General features: G+C 42.4%; 1 protein-coding gene across 3 annotated transcripts in view; it reads left to right on the top strand.

Annotated features, from left to right (window-relative positions):
* LOC126188035 (tyrosine-protein phosphatase non-receptor type 23-like) overlaps nucleotides 1-23,904 on the top strand; it is a 185,776-nt gene that overhangs the window by 24,124 nt on the left and 137,748 nt on the right. For all 3 annotated transcript variants that reach the window (XM_049929461.1, XM_049929460.1, XM_049929462.1), the window contains exons 2-4: nucleotides 90-292; nucleotides 3,991-4,168; nucleotides 12,743-12,887. In XM_049929461.1, coding sequence (XP_049785418.1) covers nucleotides 90-292; nucleotides 3,991-4,168; nucleotides 12,743-12,887 — 526 coding nt within the window. The remainder of the gene's footprint in view (nucleotides 1-89; nucleotides 293-3,990; nucleotides 4,169-12,742; nucleotides 12,888-23,904) is intronic.

Raw genomic sequence — 23,904 nt, 5'->3', positions numbered from 1 at the left:
GACATAAAATGGCATGTTCCACTAACTTGTTGAACTAAAATTGACTCATTTTGTTAATTGGTGACATGACTGAATTTTCCTTCTTGCAGTACATCAGAGATTTCTATCATGAAGATCCAGAATCATACTCCGGTGAAATACACACATTGGAAGGGCTAAGAGCTGCAGCTGTGTGTGCTGTCAAGGATGTCTCTGGTGTTTCAACACTAAAACGATATTACTGTCAGCTTCATTTCTTGCAGAGTAGATTCCCTATGTCCAAAGATGGTGCAGCAGCAGTCTCTTTCACATGGTAAGTCTGAATTTTCTCCGTATTGTTATTCTTTTTCAGCAATTAATTTGATCAAAAATACTATTACTGAACAAATAGATCTAAATTTAATGTAGTCTTTCTTGTTGCTTTTACCATTTCTTAGTTGATTTTTTTTAGTCTGCTCGTACACCCTTCATATAACTCTTTTATGTTCTGTCAAAATCGTTCCTGTTTCAATAGATAATTAGTAGCAGACAGCAGCTCATTTTCTGTATTCAGACTGTGATGTGTTTCTTTAGTCAAGGATTTAAAAACTGGCGAAAAGTGTGTCTTGTGTGTTAGAAAATTCTACAACGATATACCTGTAGATGATGTGGCCTGAACTGAAAAGAAAGTAAGTTTTTGTAGGCAAGGTATTTTTTCAGCTGAGTTGCAGATGAAAAACATTAAATGCAGAAGATAGGGCAAACTGACAGCAGGGATACACACAAACCTTCAATGGAGAAGAGAAGCATGATACAAAAGCAATGGTAATTTTAAATGGAAGAAATGGGTAAATCAGTGCCGTAGTCAGCATTTTTCAGACTATTGATTTGTATTTAAGTGAATTGACTGAATCTGATGCACTACCATCACTCTACAAAAGGAGGTGCAATGAGAGAAATGTGAAAACTATTATACTTCCAATAAAATGTTCTAGCTGTATCAGGTGATTAAATTTCCAGAACTTTTGCCAAAATATTCCTCAGTTATTCTAAGTTGGTTACCAACTACTGTGCTATTGGTCCCTTTGTTTTTACACAGTTTTGTTACTAGCTGTGATGCCAACAGTGCTCAGTTCGTCATCATATAAGACAGTTTCTACATCCTTTGTAACCCGGTCCAATTAAATCGTACAGTGACTAGGTCTGTAGTAGCAGTCAGCTGCTAGCCACCAATTTTATTTATGGTATTTTTTTGTTTTCTAGTCTCTGTCACCTCTTTGATCATGCTCTCATAGAAAAAATGTGTGTGTCTGGACATATGTCTGGTGTATCTAGATGGCACAGAGCCGAACACCTCTGATGTTTTATCCAGCAATGCTCAGTGGGGTACATTGTCTTCCTCACACAATCAGAAGGTACATTACATACAAGGTCTGTTCAAAAAATTCCAGAACTTTCTCCACAAAAATTTTCTAGACTTACCTTTTATTTATTGTGCGTGGTCTCCTTCGAAATACTCCCCTCCACAATTGATACACCTCTCCCAACACCATTTCCACTTCCAGAAGCAGTCTTGACACCTGTTCCTGGATCATTCATAGCACCATCTGTGAATTTTCTTTTATCTTGTCTATAATTGCATATCTTCATCCTGTCAACAGGGTTTTCGGCTTTGGAAATAAAAACAAGTCTGGAGGAGCCAGGTCCAGAGAGTACGGAGGATGAGGCAGCACAGTGATTTCATTTTTTGTACAGTAGTCACACACCAACAGGGATGAATGGCTAGTGTGTTGTTATGCTTCAAGAGCCGTGAATTTTCAGGCCCTTTCATCTTCATATTTTCTCACAGACATCACGACATTTCCTGATAGCACCATTGATTAACAGTGTATCCCTGTGGCGCGAATTCATTATGAACTAATCCTTCAAAGTCAAATAAAACTATCAGCTTGGCTTAACATGTGATCTGACATCGATAGACATCGAAGGGTGTTCTGAACGAGGGTCATCTTTAACTTCTGTCCGGGCCAATTTTAAACCGTGTGAACTGTTCGTAACATTGAGAACAGCTTAAGCAGACATCACTGTAAGCTTCCTGCATCATTTGGTCTCTCTTAAAGGTTCTCTTGAGTTTCTTAATCGAGACGCGTTGCTCGTTTTAACTCTGCCATCTCGAAATTCACAAACTGTGTGACACAATGTGTTACTCAATACAGCACTGAAATAACTTACAGACATACAACAATGAAACTTCCGTCAGTTGCATATTAAACACAGGTGTGTGCAGGGATGCCAACTGCATTTCGCTCCGACACACCGTTGGCTCGAAATTATGAATGTGCCAGAATGCTTTGAACAGGCCTCATACACTGGGTTTTTGAATCCTATTTTATTCTTCACAAGCCCCATGCATTTCTTTCTGGAAGCATGAAGGATGAGACCGTCAGCCATATGGCAGTTAGTTACCAAATGACAATTTTTGTGGAGTGCTCATAAAAATTTAACTACTTTGCTCCGCTGGCAGTTTTTGAACATTTTATTAATTTGCATTGCTTTGAGATGTTTTCACATTTTAATTTTTCTCATATTACACTCTTATAAACTTCTAGGAAAGGATGAAGCTAGAGATTAATGCCCATCAAGAATGAGAACACTAGTGACTAAGTACGAGCTCTGATTGGGAAGGAAATTGATCGTGCCCTTTCAAAGAACCCCTCCTGCCACTAATTTTAAGTCATTTAGTGAAATAATAAAAAAAACATAAATCTGGATGGCCTTACAGGGATTTGAAGTGCCATCCTCATGATATTAGTCCAGTGTTGTTATATTCCTAAACTACCTCATTATGTCATAAAACGCATAAGAATTGAAAGAAAAATGCAGAACATGCTGATCAAAAGTCATTTTGCTTTCAGAGAAGAAATTTTGATCTTACACTTGGCAATGAAAAGGAAAGAAAGAAGTAGTATAATTACTGTCGTAGTACTTGTGGTAGCAAAAAGTTCCTTTGACAATGCAAGATGTTAAATTTGAAAATGAGGATAAAATAAAGACACAGTCAAATAAACTAGGAAAATATCTACAAAAATTATTTGAAAGTAAAAAAAAAGTGGAAGATCAGTAAAAGTGTTTGTACATGAAAGGGTGGTGTGAGAGTTGCAGCTTGGTGCCACAGTCCCAGAACTTATAAGCCAGAGAAGCATTAACAGAAAGAAATGATTGCGTATTGTCAAAAATCGTATCATTTCATTGTTCAGATAGCTAACAGAATAGTATTGAATGATTATCTCCAGGTGTACAATGCCGATAAGCGGGAAGGAGCCGAATTATGAAGCTAGAGATTAATGCCCATCAAGAATGAGATCACTGGTGACCAAGTACGAGCTCTGATTGGGAAGGAAATTAATAGGTTCACATATGTAAGGTTTAATCACCCATTCACTTGGAAGTTAAATGGCATGCCATTTTAAGTTGTTTGGTATCTGTTCTCTGCATTGAGCCCCAAAAGCATATATGTACTATTTTAAAGAATTCTACATGTTTGCTTAATCTATAAATGAGACAAAAGACATAGTATTGCACTGTACCCATCCATCATAAGAACCAGGAACGCACTTCTGTTTTGTTTGTGTGGTTTCTATTTGAGCCAAAACCAGAATGCCACAAAGGTGTTTCTGAAGTTGCTTATCAAACTCAGCTGTAAAACTGTCTTATTTGTGCAGAAGAATATATGAACATTTCATGCAAACATATAATATCTCTCTGACTGGAAGGGGTGGCTCATCTTTGCTTAGAAAATGTTTAGGTCCACTTTACCATCTCATTTATCTGAAAGGCTGCTGTGCCTTTGTAAGAATCATCAGATTGTCTGAGACTAGTCCTGACTTCATTATTTTCTTAGTTTCATTTTAATTATTAGATTTAATATTCTTTCTGTACCTAAGATTAGTCATTTAATGAGATTATATTGTAAAATCTTATTTGCTACACATTTGATACAATTCTTATATTTTTAAAATATTGCTCTTTCAGGAGAGATACATATGCAAGTATGGTTTGCACTTCAACTGATATTCGATTTGAAATGGTGTGCATCCTCTACAATATAGGAGCATTGCACACACAGTTAGGCGCCTTGGATACCAGAGTATCAGCTGAGGGTATGAAAATGTCATGTACCCATTTTCAGTGTGCAGCTTGGGCATTTGAGGTAAATTTTTATAGTGCAATTTTTTTTAAACCCAGTATAATAAATTTAATTGCATCAAAGGAAGATTCAGTTGATAAAACTAATAAAATATGAGATGGAGTTACTGGCCAGACTTACTGTCATGAGACAACATGTACAATACATTTTTCCTCCCATTAGTCCGCAGATCTGTCTCATACGTCATTAGTAATATATTTCATGTAGATAATGTGAAATATGCATCACTTTGTCCTTCAGTCAAGCATATTATGACTGCTGTGTTTTGCTTTTTTTAATAGACTGACTTCCCAGGATTCTTCAAAAAATACTGGCCTCAATACTTACCTGTAAAGAATTGTATGCTGATATAAGGAGTAAAGGCAAGAACTTTGCTGAATGATTGAAGCTATGAGTCATTGATAGATGCATAAAAGAGGCTGAGAATTTTTCTAGCTTTCAGACAAATTCCCCTTAAGAGTGAGAGTATGCATGTAACATATCATTTCCTGGCCACATCAGTGTGCTCTTTTGTTGGTTGTTGTGTTCACCAGGGCCAGTACATATGAGGTGAAGGGTACCCTGCTCCAATATTAGTTATTTTCTTTCCTGTTCCACATGCAAATAGAGTGAGGAAAAAGCAACTGTCTACATGCTTTTCTTATCTTCATGGTCCTTACACAAAATGATGTTGGTGGCATTAGAATCATTCTGCAGTCAGCTCCAGATGCTGGGTATCTGCAAAAAGAACATTGCCTCTCCTCCAGGGATTCCTATTGGAGTGCCCAAAGCATCTCCATAACACTTGCATATTGTTCGAACTTGACATTAACAAATGTACCAGTCTGCCTCTGAATTGCTTTGATGTCGGCATTTATTCCAACCCACAACAGATCCCAAACACTTGAGTGGTACTTAAAAATAGGGCACACATGCATCCTATATGCAGTCTCCTTTGTAGATGAACCACACTGTCCCAAAATTCTCACGATAAACCAAAGCTAACCATTCACCTTCCCTATGTTCGCCCCAATAGCTGAATGGTCAGCGCATTAGAATGCCACGGATGGGGGCTTGGGTCCGATTCCTGGCTGGGGTGGGAGATTTTCTTCCATTAGGGACTGGGTGTTGTGCTGTCATCATCATCATCATCATCATCATTTCATCCCCTTTGTCGACACACAGGTTGCCCAATGTGGCATCGTATTCAGTAAGACTTGCACTTGGTCCCCGAACTTCCTGCCTGGGAACTCCCGGCCATACGATCATCCCCCCCCCCCCACCCAAGGACACTTCTAATGTTGTATCCAAACACTATGAGTTTGCTTTTCCCACTCATCCACATAACTTACATTTTTCTACATTTGGAACTAGCTGTCATTCATCACACCAACTAGAATCTTTCTCTAAGTCATCATGTATCCTCCTACACTCACTCGAAGGGGATGTCTTTGCGATACACCTCAGCATCATTGGCATCAGTTACTGTTTTCACCTGCAGCCGTTTGTGCTTCACAGTTGAAAACTGGCAACAGCACTGTGAGCTGCCAGGTATCTTATTACTCCATCTCAATTACAAACCTCCATAAATTTTTCTCTGTCTAGCCATGAGTCCGTAGATAGTAGTATAGGCAACTTCAATACAACTGATTGTTCCTTCCCAATCGAGCTGCAAAATTTAAGTCAACATTTTCATGGATCAACTTAGTGAATTGCTACTTAGAAATACTCCCTACCTGTTCTGCATCTTGCTTTTGCTGATGTAGTCCTGTGGTATTACCCTGTTTAACTGTGCTAATGTGCCTCGGGTAGTTACCGGAAAGTAATTGGCGAAAGTAGGCTATTTCAAATGATGATGCGCACACCAGGTTTACAGTCCATAACACTTTTCGTGGCACTTTGATATTTAATAACATACTGTTTATGGCCAGATTCAGTCTCATTTACTATAACTTATGCACAATTAAATGAGAAGTCACATCCTAGACCATTTTGATGCCTTGTGTTATGATTGTTTGAGTGCAGTAATTTAATACTGAAATGATCTAGTAAAAAGTTTACATGTGACAAGTAGTCATTAACACAGCCCCTAATTACACTGCCCTTCCAGTAGGTAGTCATATCAAAATTAAAACTATGTGCACAGTAAATATCATTTTAAAATAACATAGTTCACAGCCCAATATTATTGTCACCATTTTCAGAATGCATTATTGTAAATTAACTCAGTTCTTGAGATTAATTGTGAGCTCAAAATCTCTCTCTCTCTCTCTCTCTCTCTCTCTCTCTCTCTCTCTCTCTCTCTCTCTCTCTCCAAACACTGTATAAGCTCTCAAACACGAAATTTGCATACGTAGTGTATGAATTCACGCATCTTGTTCGTGTCCTAACTTTCTATGGACTGCCTGAAATGGCTCCCAGCAGCCTCTCTTTTATAAGACTGCAATAATTAAAACTACTTTCAGTTATTGTTGTCCACTGTCTTTTTACATGTTACAATTAAAGATTTCTATTTCTGAAAAACTGAGTAGTGGAATAAGATGAGTTTGACTGAGGTCTTTTAAATAAAACAATAACTGCTATTGCATTATGTTGTCTAGTTTCCCAAAATATGATATTCAACCTTGAGTAACAAAATTTACATAAGAATGCTAATTACTCTGAAAATAAATGAGTACAAAAGTTGCTAACATATTTCCAGCATTAACTGTGTAGATACTTTGATTATTTATGTATACTTCTGATGTACTTCATCTGAAAGTTAGCAGATTCGTATATATTTACATAGGAACAATGATAACAACATTTTATATTAATGGTATTTTATAAAGAGCACAGTTTTTAGGTAAATTAATTACATTTATGTGTTCTAAGAAACCAAAAGAGTGTACTGGGTAAGAAAATTGAGTTGGCTCAACCCTGAATTAATATTTAAAATTTTTGGTACTGTGCATGTCATAAAAATAACACTATTGAAGATTTTTGCAAAAAAAGATAAAAATTTTGGAAGGAAGAAAAACATAACAGGAGAGAAACATCCATCAGTTTTTTTACAGTTGCTTGAAGCGGTTCCTCTAGTGTTCTGAATTTTGCAAACAGTCTGCCTTTATGGCTACAAGGGGAAATGTTGGTAGCTGATCTACTTTAAATAAATTTCAGGGTACCATTATGATGCATTTATTGACAAGCACCATAAAACAGTGAACAATCACACAGTTCGACACAAATAACTTCAATGTAACAGAAAATTGAGAGCATGGTTTGTTCAGAGATCAAGTCTTGATTGCATCCTAATGTCGACTGAAGAGAGAAGCTCACAGCAGCAATCTCTAGTACACTTAGTTCAACTTGAGTACTATTTGCACATTGTCGCCAGACTAATAACTGTCATTTTTTTCTGATATAAATAGTTTACTGCATGGTAGTAGCAGAGCTTTGCTTTTGTGACCTACCTCGAAAAGTATTTATTATGCCAAAGCTGTCTTTTAATAATTAGTATCTGACGAAAATACCTTAGTCTTGTGCCTAAATGTTGGTGTGTTCCTGCCATTTAGAATTGATGTGTAGAATCTGCTCTCATGACCTGTTCATAGTGCCTCACTCCACTTGCAAACTTCAGTGTTGTATTGCTTGGCCAATCTCGCTACCTGTATTCCGAGTATGGGAACTGCTTCTTACTCATCACTATAGTGTCCCACACTACTGCTTGAGAAAGTGAGTTATTCTTGTTAACTGCAGTGTCTCAGTATGTTGTTAAAACTAATAATTAAAATGTTGTCCAAGATAAGAGGACTGTCTCAAGCTCTGTGCCGACTCTGCTGGTTAAAGGATGAGTGATTTCCCCAAGACAGCTGTTGTTCTCCAGTTTGAGGAAATTCCTGGCAGCAAGCAGCTCATAGCAGAGTACCATTAGTGGGAGCTGGAAATGACAAATGGAAGTGTTTGATTTCTGCTCCTGAGGCTGATTGACTGTAAGGCCTGATCATTAAATACTTACGTGAAGCTGTTTTTTGGAGCTAGCGAAATAGAAGGTCAGCTGGCAGAATCTCTCTCTCTCTCTCTCTCTCTCTCTCTCTCTCTCTCTCTCTCTCTCTCTGTCACACACGCGCGCGCACACACACACACACACACACACACACACACACACACACACACACACACTAAGTCACACAGTGTATAGAAGACTAATTTTTGTGTGTGTGTGTGTGTGTGTGTGTGTGTGTGTGTGTGTGTGTACGTAAGAAGTGTAAAGCATTAGCAATGGTTTCCATTTTAAAAAGGGGGGGGGGGACGGACTAAGAGAGAATTTTTCATGGTTTTATGACACTCATGTCTGTGCCAGGTGGTATTCTCATTATATTTTTCCCATCATAAATTGACGTTTTCCTTCATGTTTGAGTAGGTAATTAATAAAGTAATGTAAAAGTTTGTAGGATAAACATATATACTGTGTTACTAAGTAAATGTCACAAAGGGAATTAAAATTTCTCAGTGTAATCACTTCCAAATGACGTGTCCGTCATTCCTTCAGAACTAACTTTTCTTTCATTATATCTTTCTGTAGACAGTGAGTCAGTTTCTGTGGAACTTAACTAAGCAGTACTGTATGTAGTATAATGTGTTCCTGTTCTACATCCATATACAGTATCTGTCACTGTTACACTATCAATGTTCTTCAGATAATTTTGAAATACACCTGAAAATGGGCCATCTCCAAATTTCCTCTCCTGACTCCTTTATATTGCCATACTTCAGACTCTTACTTATTTTCTCTTATTTTCTCATATTCATTTGTCCCTCTTTCATCTGCTGTACACCATATAACTACTCTTGTTGTCTTTCCTCTCTGTTAGCTACCTCTTGTCATTTTCTTCTGTTGATAATGTCAATTATTGCCTCATCCTTCTCTAAACTCTATCTGATCAATTGTCCTTTCCTTTCTTTTCCAGGTCAAGAAACTAGAGTTCTGGAAGCTAGTGCATAAACCAGTTTTTATTCTTGTGCATTTACTTACGCCACCTGAGTAGAAGCTTTTTCTATCTTTACTTGCTTGTAATGTGATACACAGGGAAGATAATATTATTTGTTCTTAACTTACCATAAATTTTCTTAGAATCTCAAACTCTGAGTTATTCATTTCCATAGCAATCCTTTTGTTTCTGTGTATGTATCTTGTTGAAGCTTCATAAAAGAAAAAACTTTGCAATGGAATCCAAATATGGGTATTCACACTTCACAGGCAGTTATCAGCTACGTCCGTGGTTAGGTATAACTTTTGGGGAGGTTCTGTTATATCTTTCGCTGCTGTGGACATGCGTACACATACTGCTACACTGTTCCATAAGTGCTGTGGACGTGCTTGGGTTTTCCTATAGTGCTGTGAATGTCTATCTGCATGCTGAACCACAGACCTCTTACTGCTGTGGAAGAGTTACTTCTATGTCTTGGCGAATAAAAAAAGTTTTGAGTATTTACGAGGGTTGGAACTTAAATAGTGACAACTATTTATTCACAACCAATACAAAAAAGAGTTACACTTTTGCACCTGTTACTGTCCTTCAAAGTAGTCACCAGCAGTGTGTAGGACCTGTTGCCAGCAATGTGGAAGGTGTAGTATACCGTTAGCAGAGCCTATTCTGTTGATGGTGCAAATGGAGAGGTCTACTGCCTATTGAATCTCTGGAACAGTTTTGAAGCGAATGCCACGAAGTGGTTGCTTCATCTTCAGAATCAAATCAAAGTCATAAGGACTTAAGTCTGAGGAGTGTGGTGGATGGTACAGTGCTTCCCAGTCCCATCGACCAAACAGAGCAGCCACAGCTTGCACTTTATGCGCCTGCACATTGTAGTGCAAAATGATGGGTGGGCTGCGCAGAAAGTGTCGCTGCTTCTTTCGCAAAGCTGGTCACAGGTGATGCTCCAAAACCGAACAGTAATTCTGCACATTGACGGTTTGCCGTGGAGGAACGTAATGCGTTAGGATAACCCCATCACAGTTGAACACAATTATCACCATAACTTTAGACCGCTCCATTCTCACCATCAACAGAACTGGCTCTGCTAACGTTATACTACGCCTTCCACATCACTCGCTACAGGCTCTACACAATGCTGGTGACTACTTTGAAGGACATTAACAGGTGCAAACATGTAACTCTTCTGTATCGGCTGTGAATAAATAGTTACCACTGTTCAAGTTCCAACCCTCGTATAATACAACATATGTGTCTCATTGTATCTATTATTTGCAAAAAACATAGTTTCAGTTTCGTGTCATTTACAAGATATGGTGGTTGTTATGACCACCTGATTCGTGATGCACAAGTATGATAATGCACATTATGCATGACCACCCATCAGATGCAAGGCCCAGTAATTTGAGAATGAAATGATATCTTTCTGCTCTCAATTTTAAATTAAATTTCAATGTCTTATCTACATTTAATTCACTTCAGTGTATGAACTAAAATTAACCAACTAAAAGTTTATGCAATATGTTTTTACCTTTGCAAACTCTAAAATTTTGTGCAATGTTTTACTTAATTTGATGTGGCATAGTATGTATGGCAGATAACGAAAAGAAATTCATTGAGTAAAGATATTAGGTTGTAGGATGTGCAAAAATCAAATTCTTTCACCTAATAGTTTTCAAAAAACGTTGTGATAAGTGTTTCATATTGGCCAGAACGCCTTCTCTCAGCACAGTCACCAGCATTTGGCTTGTACTACAGCCATAATAAAAGCCACCTTCAGCACAGAATGCAGAGAGAGCGCATCTGTGGTAGTGAAAGGGTTAATGGCAGGTTCCATATGTTAGTAATTCAGTATGTACATGACATTTCTGGAGCAAAGAAGGAAAAAATGTGAAAATTTCTTAAAACAATACGGAACAAAAAAAAGACCACAGGGATGATACAATACAGTGATAAAGGAATAATGTTTCCATGTCAGTGAAACTAAAGAAGGGGCAAAACCCCTTATAACAGAAGTAAATATATGTTAAGGTGCACCTCTGAAACAAACTGTTTTATTGCAGTAAGGTCACGTGGTTACCTTACTCATTTTGGTGTAACACATTGCCTATTCGCACTTATTCCTTTCTCACATTTATATCATCTCCTTCAGTGAACAGTGAAATTTTTACTGATAATGGAAAATCTTGTATTGAATATAGACTTATAATGAGAAAAAAATGAAAATCAAATGATCAGTTTAGAAAAATGAATGATCTGAGAATCACAACTGTATTTTAATTCAATTTTCATGAGGACACCCTATCCAGATTCCTAGAGAATCTCAACACCTTCTCCTCACTCTACTTCATCTGGCTCTTCTCAGCCCAACATGCCACCTTCCTCAGTGTCAGACTCCACCTTGTAGATGGCTCCATCAGTACCTCCATCATCATCAAACCTTCTAGGCATCAAAAATACCTCCACCTTGGCAGCTGCCACCTATTCCACACCAAGAAGTCCCTTCCTTACAGCCTAGGCACCTGTAGTTATTGCACCTGCGCAGTGACAGGCAGCCACTCTCCAAATACGTATGAGGTCTCACAGACTGAACTTACCCTCCCACCCATGTTCAGAAACAGATTTTCCATTCTATGATCCACAGGATTTTGACTACCACTCACTGTGCCCTTAAATGAGAAATATTCCGCCCACTAAGCCCCCCACTCCTCCCACAATGGTACTCTGCTGTCCACCCATCCTAGGCAATATCTTTGCCCCTCCATATTAAACTCATTTTCCCATCCCCTCATCCCATAACTCTCTCTAATAGACTTGTCCCAAACATCCCCTCACTGCCACCTATGCCAGTCCTGTCACTGGCATATCCCACACAATCAGAAAGGGGGTCATCTGTGAAAGCAGCTTGGCTGCAAAAACTGTGTGGCATTCTGTGTGAAAATGACCACTAAAAAGCTGTCTGTCCACATGAGTGGCCACCACCAAAGTGTGTTTATGAGCCAGCTGGACCACCCAGTTGCTGAACATGCTGCTGAACATGGTACGCTTAACTTCAACTGCTTCACATCCTGTGCCATCAACACCTAATTGCGCAGGTGGAAACTCTCCCTACAACATATCCTTTGTTCCAGTAACCCACCAGGCCTCAGCCTTCGCTGGTCCCTGTGCCCAACTGCCTCTATCCACTTCCCTGCTCCTACTCCAGCCTCACTCAAGACTGCTATCCCACCTGATCGTCTGCATGGTCCTTTTCCCCATTCTGCTACTATTCTCTGCCCCTTTCCCCTCAAGCACCACCTCCTGATGCTGCACCTAACAATCCACCATCCTGTCCCCACCATGTCCTTGTACACTCCCACAAGTGGAGTATCTTTCCCCACCCCACCTTGTTATTCCTCCCCGTCTCCACTCCATGTCTCTCTTGTACCCAGCTACCCACCCAGACCAAGATCGTTGCTCACTGCATCCAGACCTCTACACATGTAGCCCACAGTGGCTGTTTGTGTGGGTGTGTGAGTTGAATTTGTGCGTTTGTACACTTTAGTTAGTTTTGGGTTATCTGCTAGGTATTTACTTTCCTGAAATACAATAATATCTAATTAATTTTATTCTCTCCATTTGTTAGCATTTAAAAGGCAGCTACCCACAGCCAGCAGGAGTGGATTTGGCTCCAGATATTATGCAGTTTATGTATTATCTTTCACTGGCTCAGGCTCAAGAATGTATATTGGAGAAGAGCATGATGGATAACAGGAAACCTACAATAATAGGTAAGAAATATATTACAAGGTAATCTTTCCTGAGAGTTTTTGGGATTTCTATAGAACTAAGTGACTTGGAGTCTTTTGATTTTGAAGTGTAAATGTGAGGGCAATATCTTAAGTTTTTACAAATATGGTGAAGGAAAAATCCAGCTGTGCTGCTGCTGGTCCCAAGCCCAGATAAAGAAGAAGGGTAGGCACCTAAAGAAGCCATAAAAGAGAAGCCAGGCCACATCACATGGTGTGTCTGAGACTAACTTCAGTTGTGACCCTTTTGGTGTCTATGCATTGACCCCTAGCATGATTATTCATTTTAACACGATGGCAAGTTTTTACTACCACCAGGTCGTAACCAATCCACCATTGTCAACCACAATGTCAGGGCGCCAGTGGATTCAGGGGAGCTCACACCAACATGTAAGAGAGGTGAAAGTAACAAAGTGTCATACTTTGCTACTTTCAACATTTACTCACTCCTCAAAACTGGAAAACTGAAACACCTTATGAATATCCTTGTCAAACAGAAAATCATTACAAGAGACAAGTTACACAGATGAAGCAAAAGGATTTCAGGTTCTGAAGGGATCTGGCAAAAGAGTAATGAAGAATGTGCCTCAGCTCAACACGGGCTTTATGTTAATGATCAATAAAAAGATCTTGGGAGCCAACACTGACTTCAGCTTCAAAAGTAGTAGGCTCTCCATTTTACTTTTAAGGGAGCAAATAAGATATACACTTTGGTGAATGCACAAGCTTCCACAAATAAAACTAACAAAATGGACCTGTCTTCCCCAGGGAGCCCATTGTTCTTTGGTGAGATTGCATGTGGCGTACATGGGACTGTGACCTCTTGCTGCCCTTTCTTCCTTCCCAGGCTTCATTTCCCTTCCCATGCCCCTATGCCCCTCCCTCCCTGTCCTCACTCCTTCCTCTCTGCCCCCTCCTTCCCCTCTCTTCTTACTTATTTCAGCCTGGCTATCCGCTTTGTCTCGTGTATTCCATTATGTTTTCTTTCCCTAGCTTTTTCTTTTTCATCCTTCCATTTTGGCATTTTTGGTCACCGTTTGGGGTTTGACCTTTCTCTCTAATGTGAGCCTTTCGAGGAAGAACTCCTTAGGATCTATAGCGAGGCGTTCTCCCCCCCCCCCCCCCCCCCCCCCCCCCGGGTCCTCCACCACCCCATCTGCCCCTATTCCTTCCCCTGCCGTAGAGCCCTCCTCCAGCCCGATAGGTCACCAGCACTTTTAGCCAGTCTGTGTGGTGGGGCTGTTATGTACACTTTTGGTTGAGGCCCCTGACAACACGGTGATCATACTTCTGACACCTGAGCCCTCAGGGACTCAGCATTGATTTGCTGGGTATGGGCTTGGCAACCCCAGGATTCCCGAGTTGGGGGCTGGTAAGCACCTCCAATCCCCTGTCACTGTAAGCTCTGGGCAGGCTTCAGTGACCACCATGCAGCGTAGCAGTGGAAAGTTGTGTGTCTCCGGGAATGGGGATCTTGGCTTGACCACTTGGATTGTGAGGACGGGATAAATCTCTATTTTTTAAAAAAAAAAAAAAAAAAAACCCTCAATCTCAAGGTGTGCTGCACACTGATGGCTCCCTGCCGCCGTTGGATAAGCAGCTGCAGCAGCAAGTCGTATACTCCTAGCTCACTCATTTGTTACATAGTTTAATTCTTAATTTCTTTGCGTGTTTTTGGTACTTGCATTGTTTAATTCATAAATTTCGGGCGTATTATAGTATTTGAGAGTTGTAGCATCGCGTTTTAGTACCTGAATAGTGTAAATTCGCGTAGTCGTCTGTCATCTGTTTTTGTTTTGAACGGCCAGTGTCGGTTGGTCACAGTCAGTGTGCTCCCTGCCGCCGTTGAATAAGCAGCTGCAGCAGCAAGTCATATACTCCTAGCTCACTCATTTGTTACATAGTTTAATTCTTAATTTCTTTGCATGTTTTTGGTACTTGCATTGTTTAATTCATAAATTTCGGGCGTATTATAGTATTTGAGAGTTGTAGCATCGCGTTTTAGTACTCGAATAGTGTTAAATCGCGTAGTCTCCTTCCGCCGCCGAGCAGTGTGTCAGCAGTGCACAAGTGGCAGCATTACTGCATTTACTAGGCAATCTTGTATTTTAATAACCGTTTCAATTTTGTGTCGTTTTGTTTGCGCTCTCTGTAGATTAGTTCAGACGTTCTTTGCACAACAGTTTTTAGCATGGATAGGGACTGCAACTGCTGTGTTCGGATGCAGGCAGTGTTGGCTTCGGTCACACAGCTTGAGGCTGTTGCCAATGGGCATCACTGTGGGGGTCCGGATGGGGGTTTGTCGGGGACGGCCAGCTCGTCCCACGCATCCCCCGATCGGACTACGACTGTGGTTGCCCGGGATACTGCCCGCATTGAGGCTGATCCCTCACCTGTGGTAGAGTGGGAGGTCGTCTCAAGGTGTGGCAGGGGGCGAAAGACATTCCGGAGGGCTGAACGGAAGGCCTCTCCAGTTTGTCTGACGAACCGGTTTCAGGCTCTGTCTCAGGCTAATACTGATCTTCGGCCTGACATGGCTGCTTGTCCTGTTCCAGAGGTTGCCCCTCAGTCTGCAAGATCCGGGCAGTCGCAGAGGGTGGGCTTACTGGTAGTTGGGAGCTCCAACGTCAGGCGCGTAATGGGGCCCCTTAGGGATATGGCAGCAAGGGGGGGGAAGAAAACCAAAGTGCACTCCGTGTGCATACCGGGGGGAGTCATTCCAGATGTGGAAAGGGTCCTTCCGGATGCCATGAAGGGTACAGGGTGCACCCATCTGCAGGTGGTCGCTCATGTCGGCACCAATGACGTGTGTCGCTATGGATCGGAGGAAATCCTCTCTGGCTTCCGGCGGCTATCAGATTTGGTGAAGACTGCCAGTCTCGCTAGCGGGATGAAAGCAGAGCTCACCATCTGCAGCATCGTCGACAGGACTGACTGCGGACCTTTGGTACAGAGCCGAGTGGAGGGTCTGAATCAGAGGCTGAGACGGTTCTGCGACCGTGTGGGCTGCAGATTCCTCGACTTGCGCCATAGGGTGGTGGGGTTTCGGGTTCCGCTGGATAGGTCAGGAGTCCACTACACGCAACAAGCGGCTGCACGGGTAGCAGGGGTTGTGTGGCATGGGCTGGGCGGTTTTTTAGGTTAGATGGCCTCGGGCAAGTGCAGAAAGGGCAACAGCCTCAACGGGTGCGGGGCAAAGTCAGAACATGCGGGGACCAAGCAGCAATCGGTATTGTAATTGTAAACTGTCGAAGCTGCGTTGGTAAGGTACCGGAACTTCAAGCGCTGATAGAAAGCACCGAAGCTGAAATCGTTATAGGTACAGAAAGCTGGCTGAAGCCAGAGATAAATTCTGCCGAAATTTTTACAAAGGCACAGATGGTGTTTAGAAAGCATAGATTGCATGCAACCGGTGGTGGAGTGTTCGTCGCTGTTAGTAGTAGTTTATCCTGTAGTGAAGTAGAAGTGGATAGTTCCTGTGAATTATTATGGGTGGAGGTTACACTCAACAACCGAGCTAGGTTAATAATTGGCTCCTTTTACCGACCCCCCGACTCAGCAGCATTAGTGGCAGAACAACTGAGAGAAAATTTGGAATACATTTCACATAAATTTTCTCAGCATGTTATGGTCTTAGGTGGAGATTTCAATTTACTAGATATAGACTGGGACACTCAGATGTTTATGATGGGTGGTAGGGACAGAGCATCGAGTGACATTATACTGAGTGCACTATCCAAAAATTACCTCGAGCAATTAAACAGAGAACCGACTCGTGGAGATAACATCTTGGACCTACTGATAACAAACAGACCCGAACTTTTCGACTCTGTAAGCGCAGAACAGGGAATCAGTGATCATAAGGCCGTTGCAGCATCCCTGAATATGGAAGTTAATAGGAATATAAAAAAAGGGAGGAAGGTTTATCTGTTGAGCAAGAGTAATAGAAGGCAGATTTCAGACTACCTAACAGATCAAAACGAAAATTTCTGTTCCGACACTGACAATGTTGAGTGTTTATGGAAAAAGTTCAAGGCAATCGTAAAATGCGTTTTAGACAGGTACGTGCCGAGTAAAACTGTGAGGGACGGGAAAAAACAACAAAGTTAGGAAACTACTGCGAAAGCAAAGAGAGCTTCACTGCAAGTTTAAACGCAGCCAAATCCTCTCAGACAAACAGAAGCTAAACGATGTCAAAGTTAGCGTAAGGAGGGCTATGCGTGAAGCGTTCAGTGAATTCGAAAGTAAAATACTAGGTACCGACTTGACAGAAAATCCTAGGAAGTTCTGGTCTTACGTTAAATCAGTAAGTGGCTCGAAACATCATGTCCAGACACTCCGGGATGATGATGGCATTGAAACAGAGGATGACACGCGTAAAGCTGAAATACTAAACACCTTTTCCCAAAGCTGTTTCACAGAGGAAGACCACACTGCAGTTCCTTCTCTAAATCCTCGCACCAACGAAAAAATGGCTGACATCGAAATAAGTGTCCAAGGAATAGAAAAGCAACTGGAATTACTCAACAGAGGAAAGTCCACTGGACCTGACGGGATACCAATTTGATTCTACACAGAGTACGCGAAAGAACTTGCCCCCCTTCTAACAGCCGTGTACCGCAAGTCTCTAGAGGAACAGAAGGTTCCAAATGATTGGAAAAGAGCACAGGTAGTCCCAGTCTTCAAGAAGGGTCGTCGAGCAGATGCGCAAAACTATAGACCTATATCTCTGACGTCGATCTGTTGTAGAATTTTAGAACATGTGTTTTGCTCGAGTATCATGTCGTTTTTGGAAACTCAGAATCTACTATGTAGGAATCAACATGGATTCTGGAAACAGCGATCGTGTGAAACCCAACTCGCTTTATTTGTTCATGAGACCCAGAAAATATTAGATACAGGCTCCCAGGTAGATGCTATTTTTCTTGACTTCCGGAAGGCGTTCGATACAGTTCCGCACTGTCGCCTGATAAACAAAGTAAGAGCCTACAGAATATCAGACCAGCTGTGTGGCTGGATTGAAGAGTTTTTAGCAAACAGAACACAGCATGTTGTTATCAACGGAGAGACGTCTACAGACATTAAAGTAACCTCTGGCGTGCCACAGGGGAGTGTTATGGGACCATTGCTTTTCACAATATATATAAATGACCTCGTAGATAGTGTCGGGAGTTCCATGCGGCTTTTCGCGGATGATGCTGTAGTATACAGAGAAGTTGCAGCGTTAGAAAATTGTAGCGAAATGCAGGAAGATCTGCAGCGGATAGGCACTTGGTGCAGGGAGTGGCAACTGACCCTTAACATAGACAAATGTAATGTATTGCGAATACATAGAAAGAAGGATCCTTTATTGTATGATTATATGATAGCGGAACAAACACTGGTAGCAGTTACTTCTGTAAAATATCTGGGAGTATGCGTGCGGAACGATTTGAAGTGGAATGATCATATAAAATTAATTGTTGGTAAGGCGGGTACCAGGTTGAGATTCATTGGGAGAGTCCTTAGAAAATGTAGTCCATCAACAAAGGAGGTGGCTTACAAAACACTCGTTCGACCTATACTTGAGTATTGCTCATCAGTGTGGGATCCGTACCAGATCGGGTTGACGGAGGAGATAGAGAAGATCCAAAGAAGAGCGGCGCGTTTCGTCACAGGGTTATTTGGTAACAGTGATAGCGTTACGGAGATGTTTAACAAACTCAAGTGGCAGACTCTGCAAGAGAGGCGCTCTGCATCGCGGTGTAGCTTGCTCGCCAGGTTTCGAGAGGGTGCGTTTCTGGATGAGGTATCAAATATATTGCTTCCCCCTACTTATACCTCCCAAGGAGATCACGAATGTAAAATTAGAGAGATTAGAGCGCGCACAGAGGCTTGCAGACAGTCGTTCTTCCCGCGAACCATATGCGACTGGAACAGGAAAGGGTGATAATGACAGTGGCACGTAAAGTGCCCTCCGCCACACACCGTTGGGTGGCTTGCAGAGTATAAATGTAGATGTAGATGTAGATGTAGATGTAGATGTAGATGGGATGTATGGCTGTTGAGGTGGAACAGTTGTTACCTGGCAACCTCTGGAGAACCAGCCACACCTCAGTTGTATAAGGCTTATTCAGGCACGTGGGGCTCTGTCTGAGTAGACTCTTATTTCCCTAGCTGCTCATGGGACCAAGATGGAACTCTCGAAATCCTCTTCTTCTCCTGGCGGGAAGGGTGTACCGCATGGGAGTATTCACACCCATTCATCCAAAAGAATGAGAGAGGCTAGTCTTCCTGATAATAAGAATACTTTGGACTGCAGTAACAGGACTCATGGAGTCGTGAATAACAATGTGTTTCTGGTGATAAAGAGGAAGGAGGGAACATTTGAAAAGGGGTCCCCCTTTTATATCCATAAGGGTTTGGAAGGCCTTGCTGGAACATTAAAATCTATAAAACGAATGCGTAATGGCTCATTGTTGGTCGAAACTAACAGGTCAAAGCAGGTAGGCCTTCTTAAGAAATGGCAGAAAGTGGGTGACTATGATATCATTGTTGAGATGCACGCCTCTCTCAATTCCAGTAAGGGCGTTTTCACATGCCGAGATATTACAGAGATAGACAGCAGAACTGTAGCAAGAATGGGCATCCCAGCGAATAGTCAATGTGGAGCAACGAACGCGCAAGAATAATGTAGCAGCTGAAAATACTGCCACTTTTATTGTCACATTCAATTCTCCGACACTGCCTGAACATCTTATGGTGGGGTTCCTTCGACTTAACGTTCAGCCTTACATTTCAAACCCTACGCAGTGCTATAAATGCCAGCGTTTTGGCCATACTACCATGAGTTGTGAAGGTGAAGCAATCTGCAGGAACTGCAGGAAAGCCGCTCATGACACTGGGACTGACTGCCCATCTCCAGCGATCTGCATCAAATGCTCTGGGAACCACCCAGTCTGGAGCCAAGACTGCCCTATTTTTGCTCAACAGAAAATACAGGAGATAAAAGTGACCAAGTGGATCCCCTATACCAAAGCCAAAAAATAATATTCTTCCTTGGTGCAGAAACCTATTCCCAAGATGGTCGCTTCGACACAGATGACGCCTAGTGTGCCTGTATCCACCACAGGAACCTGTACTTACATGTGTACATGTCAAGGGAAAAGGAGTAAGGACAAAGCAATCCAGGCAGCTGCATCAGGAAAGACAAACAACAGATCCGCAGCAAGCATCCAGAAGGTGCAAGAAAAGCAGAGTGCCTCTCAATGCCCCCTTTCCCCCTCATCCTCAAAGGGACAGGGTGCAGGGAAAGGCTCACGACGTTCAGGTCAAAAGCTGTCCCGAGTGCTGTCAGATGTCGTTCTCTCCTGTCTGACTGATGAGGGGAATATCATGGTGTTAGATGCCTTGGATCCAGGCAGCCCCTCCACTCTCCCTCTCTCTTCAAGTGCTCCACTTCCCCGGTGCAAAGATAGGAGTAAATTAAAACCGTACCGATGACATGGCTTTCATACTACAGTGGAATATGAATAGGTTCAGGACTCATGTGGAGGAACTGAAACTCCTAGCACAGTTAGGTCCCTTGTGCTTTTGTATACAAGAAATGCACTTTAAAGATACAGATGTTCCTGTGCTACAGGGACATACGCTCTACTGCAAGGATGACCTACTGCGGGGAAAGGGCCAAGGGAAGTGTTGCAGTGTTTGTCACTAATGTGCACCACTCCTCTGCTCTCCCCCTGGGTACTGACCTGCAATCAGTTCCAGTTCAAATTCATGTATGTCGAAGGATCACTGTTTGTTCACTCTATTTACCTCCGTAAGCTGCTCTAGACTCTGAGGCTCTCATGCAACTTATCACACAACTCCTGTGACCATTCCTCCTCCTGGGAGCCTTCAGTGCCCAACATGTCCTTTGGGGCTCGACCGATACTTGCCCTCAGGGTTGGGTTTTGTGAGGGCATGGAGTCTCATGAGCTGTGCATCCTCAGCATGGGTACTAACACACATTTCTCTACTGATACTGGGTCATTGTCAGCCATCGACCTCTCTTTCTGTTCTCCCACCCTTGTTGACTCTGTCCAGAGGTGGGAGGTCATTGAAGACCTTCATTCCAGTGACCATTGTCTTTCACCTACTAAATGGCCCACCACCTGGAGTTGCACACCCAAAATGGTCAGCAAGGCTAACTGGATGTGTTTCAGCCAGCTAGCTGTGTTCTAGCACTGCGACAACATCCAAGGATGGGTGGGCCACATCACACAAGAGACCCATTGTGCCGCTGACCTCTCCATCCTACAGTCCACCAAACATTTTGCTCAAACTACTGCCAATGCAAACCAGGATCAGGCATTTCATCACTATCGTGCGACTGTAAAGGGGGAAAAGTTGGACTTTAAGGTCCAACAGTTCTGAGGCCTACAACTCCCCTTTCTCCACGTGGGAGCTCGAATCGGCACTGACTGAGATTCGTGACACTGCACCCAGTCGCGACCAAATCTGGTACTGCATGCTTTGACATTTGCCAGTGCTATCAAAGGAAATCATCCTCGAATGTTTTAATCTAATACGACAGACAGGCAACTTCCCCAACTCGTGGAGGGAGGCAATTCTGTTCCCTCTCCTCAAACCAGGAAAGGACTGCACGTGTCCCAGTAGTTATCAGAGTATCGCCTTAACAAACTGTGTAGGAAAGACCCTGAAGCAAATGGTTAACCATCGTCTGATCTGATTGTTAGAGATCAGGCAACTCCTTAGCTGCTCTTAGTGTGGATTCTGAAGATTTCGGTCCACTGTCGACGACCTGACTCTCCTAGAGGTGGCTGTTCAACAGGTTTTCCTCCATAAGCATCACTGTATCGGCATACTCTTTGATATACAAAGTGCGTTCAAAAAGTTTTGCACAATCTCTAATTTTTATTTTATTTTTTGCAGGAGTGGAATGAAACTTTTTATGAATATACTTGGAACATTTAGCTACACATTGAGCCTACTCAATGTAGCCTCCATCAGCTGTGACACATCTGGCCCAAATTTCTTTCCATGATGTAAAGGCACTTTGCTAAAATTCTGGGGATTGACTTTTACACCAACACTTGACACAGGAAATAAGGTATTTCTCACTATCAAATGTTTTACATCACAGGTGGGCCTTGAGATGACCAGATAGGTAAAAATCAGACAGAGCCAAGTCCAGACTGTAGGGAGGACGAGGAACAATTTTCCAACCCATTTTCCTGATTTTTCTCCTGCATAAGGGCTGTAAGGGGTTTGGCATTGTCATGGTGTAGTCTGATGAGCTGACCCTGAAGCTGTAGTCTGTGGGTCTTAATGGCACGTCGCAGCTTGTCCACTGACAAACCATAACGGTCCTGGTTAATTGTGGAGTCAAGTTCCAAAAAGTCAATGAAAATGACACCACACTGATCTCAGAAGGAGGAGGCCATTACCTGTCGGCCTGATGTTCGTGAAAGTCTTGGTTTCTTCTTCCGAGGGGAACCCAGATGACGCCACTTCATGGATTGGGTTTTGCTCTCAGGTTCGGACAAAAACAACCATGTTTCGTCCTGGGTAATGACTCCATCAAAACACTGTTTCCAGTCTTCAGTAAGGGTCTTCATGAGACCCTCGCACACATTCTTCCTCATCGTTTTCATTTCTCTTGTCAATAATCTAGGCACCCAACGTGCACAGATTTTTCTGTACCCTAGTGATTGTACCAGTGATATCATGCTACCCATGACAAATGAGTCATTTCAGCAAGCTGTCGTGCTGTCACACAACTGTAATTTTGGATGTTTTATCAATGGTTTTCTTATTCGTGTCACTCACTGCCATCGATGGTCTACTACATTGTGGATTGTCCAGTAGAGAGAAATCACCTTCTTTAAACCTCTGCAACCACCGCTGGATACTGCTGCGATCCACTGTGACCTCCTCATAAACAGGGAGCAACTTCCTGTGAATCGATGTCATCACCGATCCTGAAGAGGATCTCCATCACCGACCGTTGTCGCAACCTGACATCTACTTCGCGGTCCATTATGGCTCACCTGTAAATAAAAGAAAATACTTTTATATACCAACTTATAGCTAAATGATCCATGATTGTTCACAAAAAATTTCTTCCCCCTCCTGCAAAAAATAAAAAAATTAGAGGACTGTGCAAAACTTTTTGAACGCCCTTTGCAAGTAAGGCGTATGATAGTACTTTGTGGACACTGTATTCTCGTACAACAGCATCAGTGGGGCTTTCGTGGCCACCTTCCCATCTTCATATGGTCTTTCCTGTCTCACCGGTTTTTTAGGACCCAAGTTGGTGACGCTGTCTGATCGATTTGAGCAGGAAAATTGTGTTAGTCAGGGCAGTGTTTTAAGTGTTACCCTCTTTGCCATAGCCATTAACAGTATCACATCTATTGTAAGGAGTCCTGTACAGTGCTCCTTATTTGCAGACGATTTTGGTGTTTTCTGTTCCTCCTCCAGTGTTGCAGTGGCGAGCCGCCAGTTGCAACTTACAATGTGGAAGTTAGGGTGGGCTGCAAAGATGAGTTTCCAGTTTCCTGCAGGTAAGTATGTATGTGTTCATTTTAATCGTTCTCGTCATCTTTTTAATTTGTCTGCCTTGATTATGGGGGACACCATCCTACATTTTAGACACAGTGCGGTTTCTGGGCCTCATTTTTGAGTCCCGATTGTCGTGGTTACCACACCTGTGAGACCTGAAAGCCAGAACCCTGAAGGCACTGAACATCATCAAGTGCCTTAGCCACAGGTCTTGGGGAGTGGACAGGGTGCGTCTCCATCAGTTTTATCTGGCTTTTGTGCGTTCATGGCTGGACTACGGTTGCACGGTGTATGAGTCAGCGCGGCCCTCTTACTTGCAGATCATTGACGCTGTCCATCGTGAGGGTGCTTATAGGACCTAGCATCCGTGCTGAGGTGGGGGAACTGCCACTTACCATCCGGTACCAGCTCCTCATGGTGTGTCAGGTGTCAAACTTCTCCCGCACACCGT

The sequence above is a fragment of the Schistocerca cancellata genome, chromosome 5 (assembly GCF_023864275.1).
Source record: "Schistocerca cancellata isolate TAMUIC-IGC-003103 chromosome 5, iqSchCanc2.1, whole genome shotgun sequence".
In the NCBI taxonomy this organism is placed as follows: domain Eukaryota; kingdom Metazoa; phylum Arthropoda; class Insecta; order Orthoptera; family Acrididae; genus Schistocerca; species Schistocerca cancellata.
This window is presented reverse-complemented; position numbering and strand designations above follow the sequence as displayed.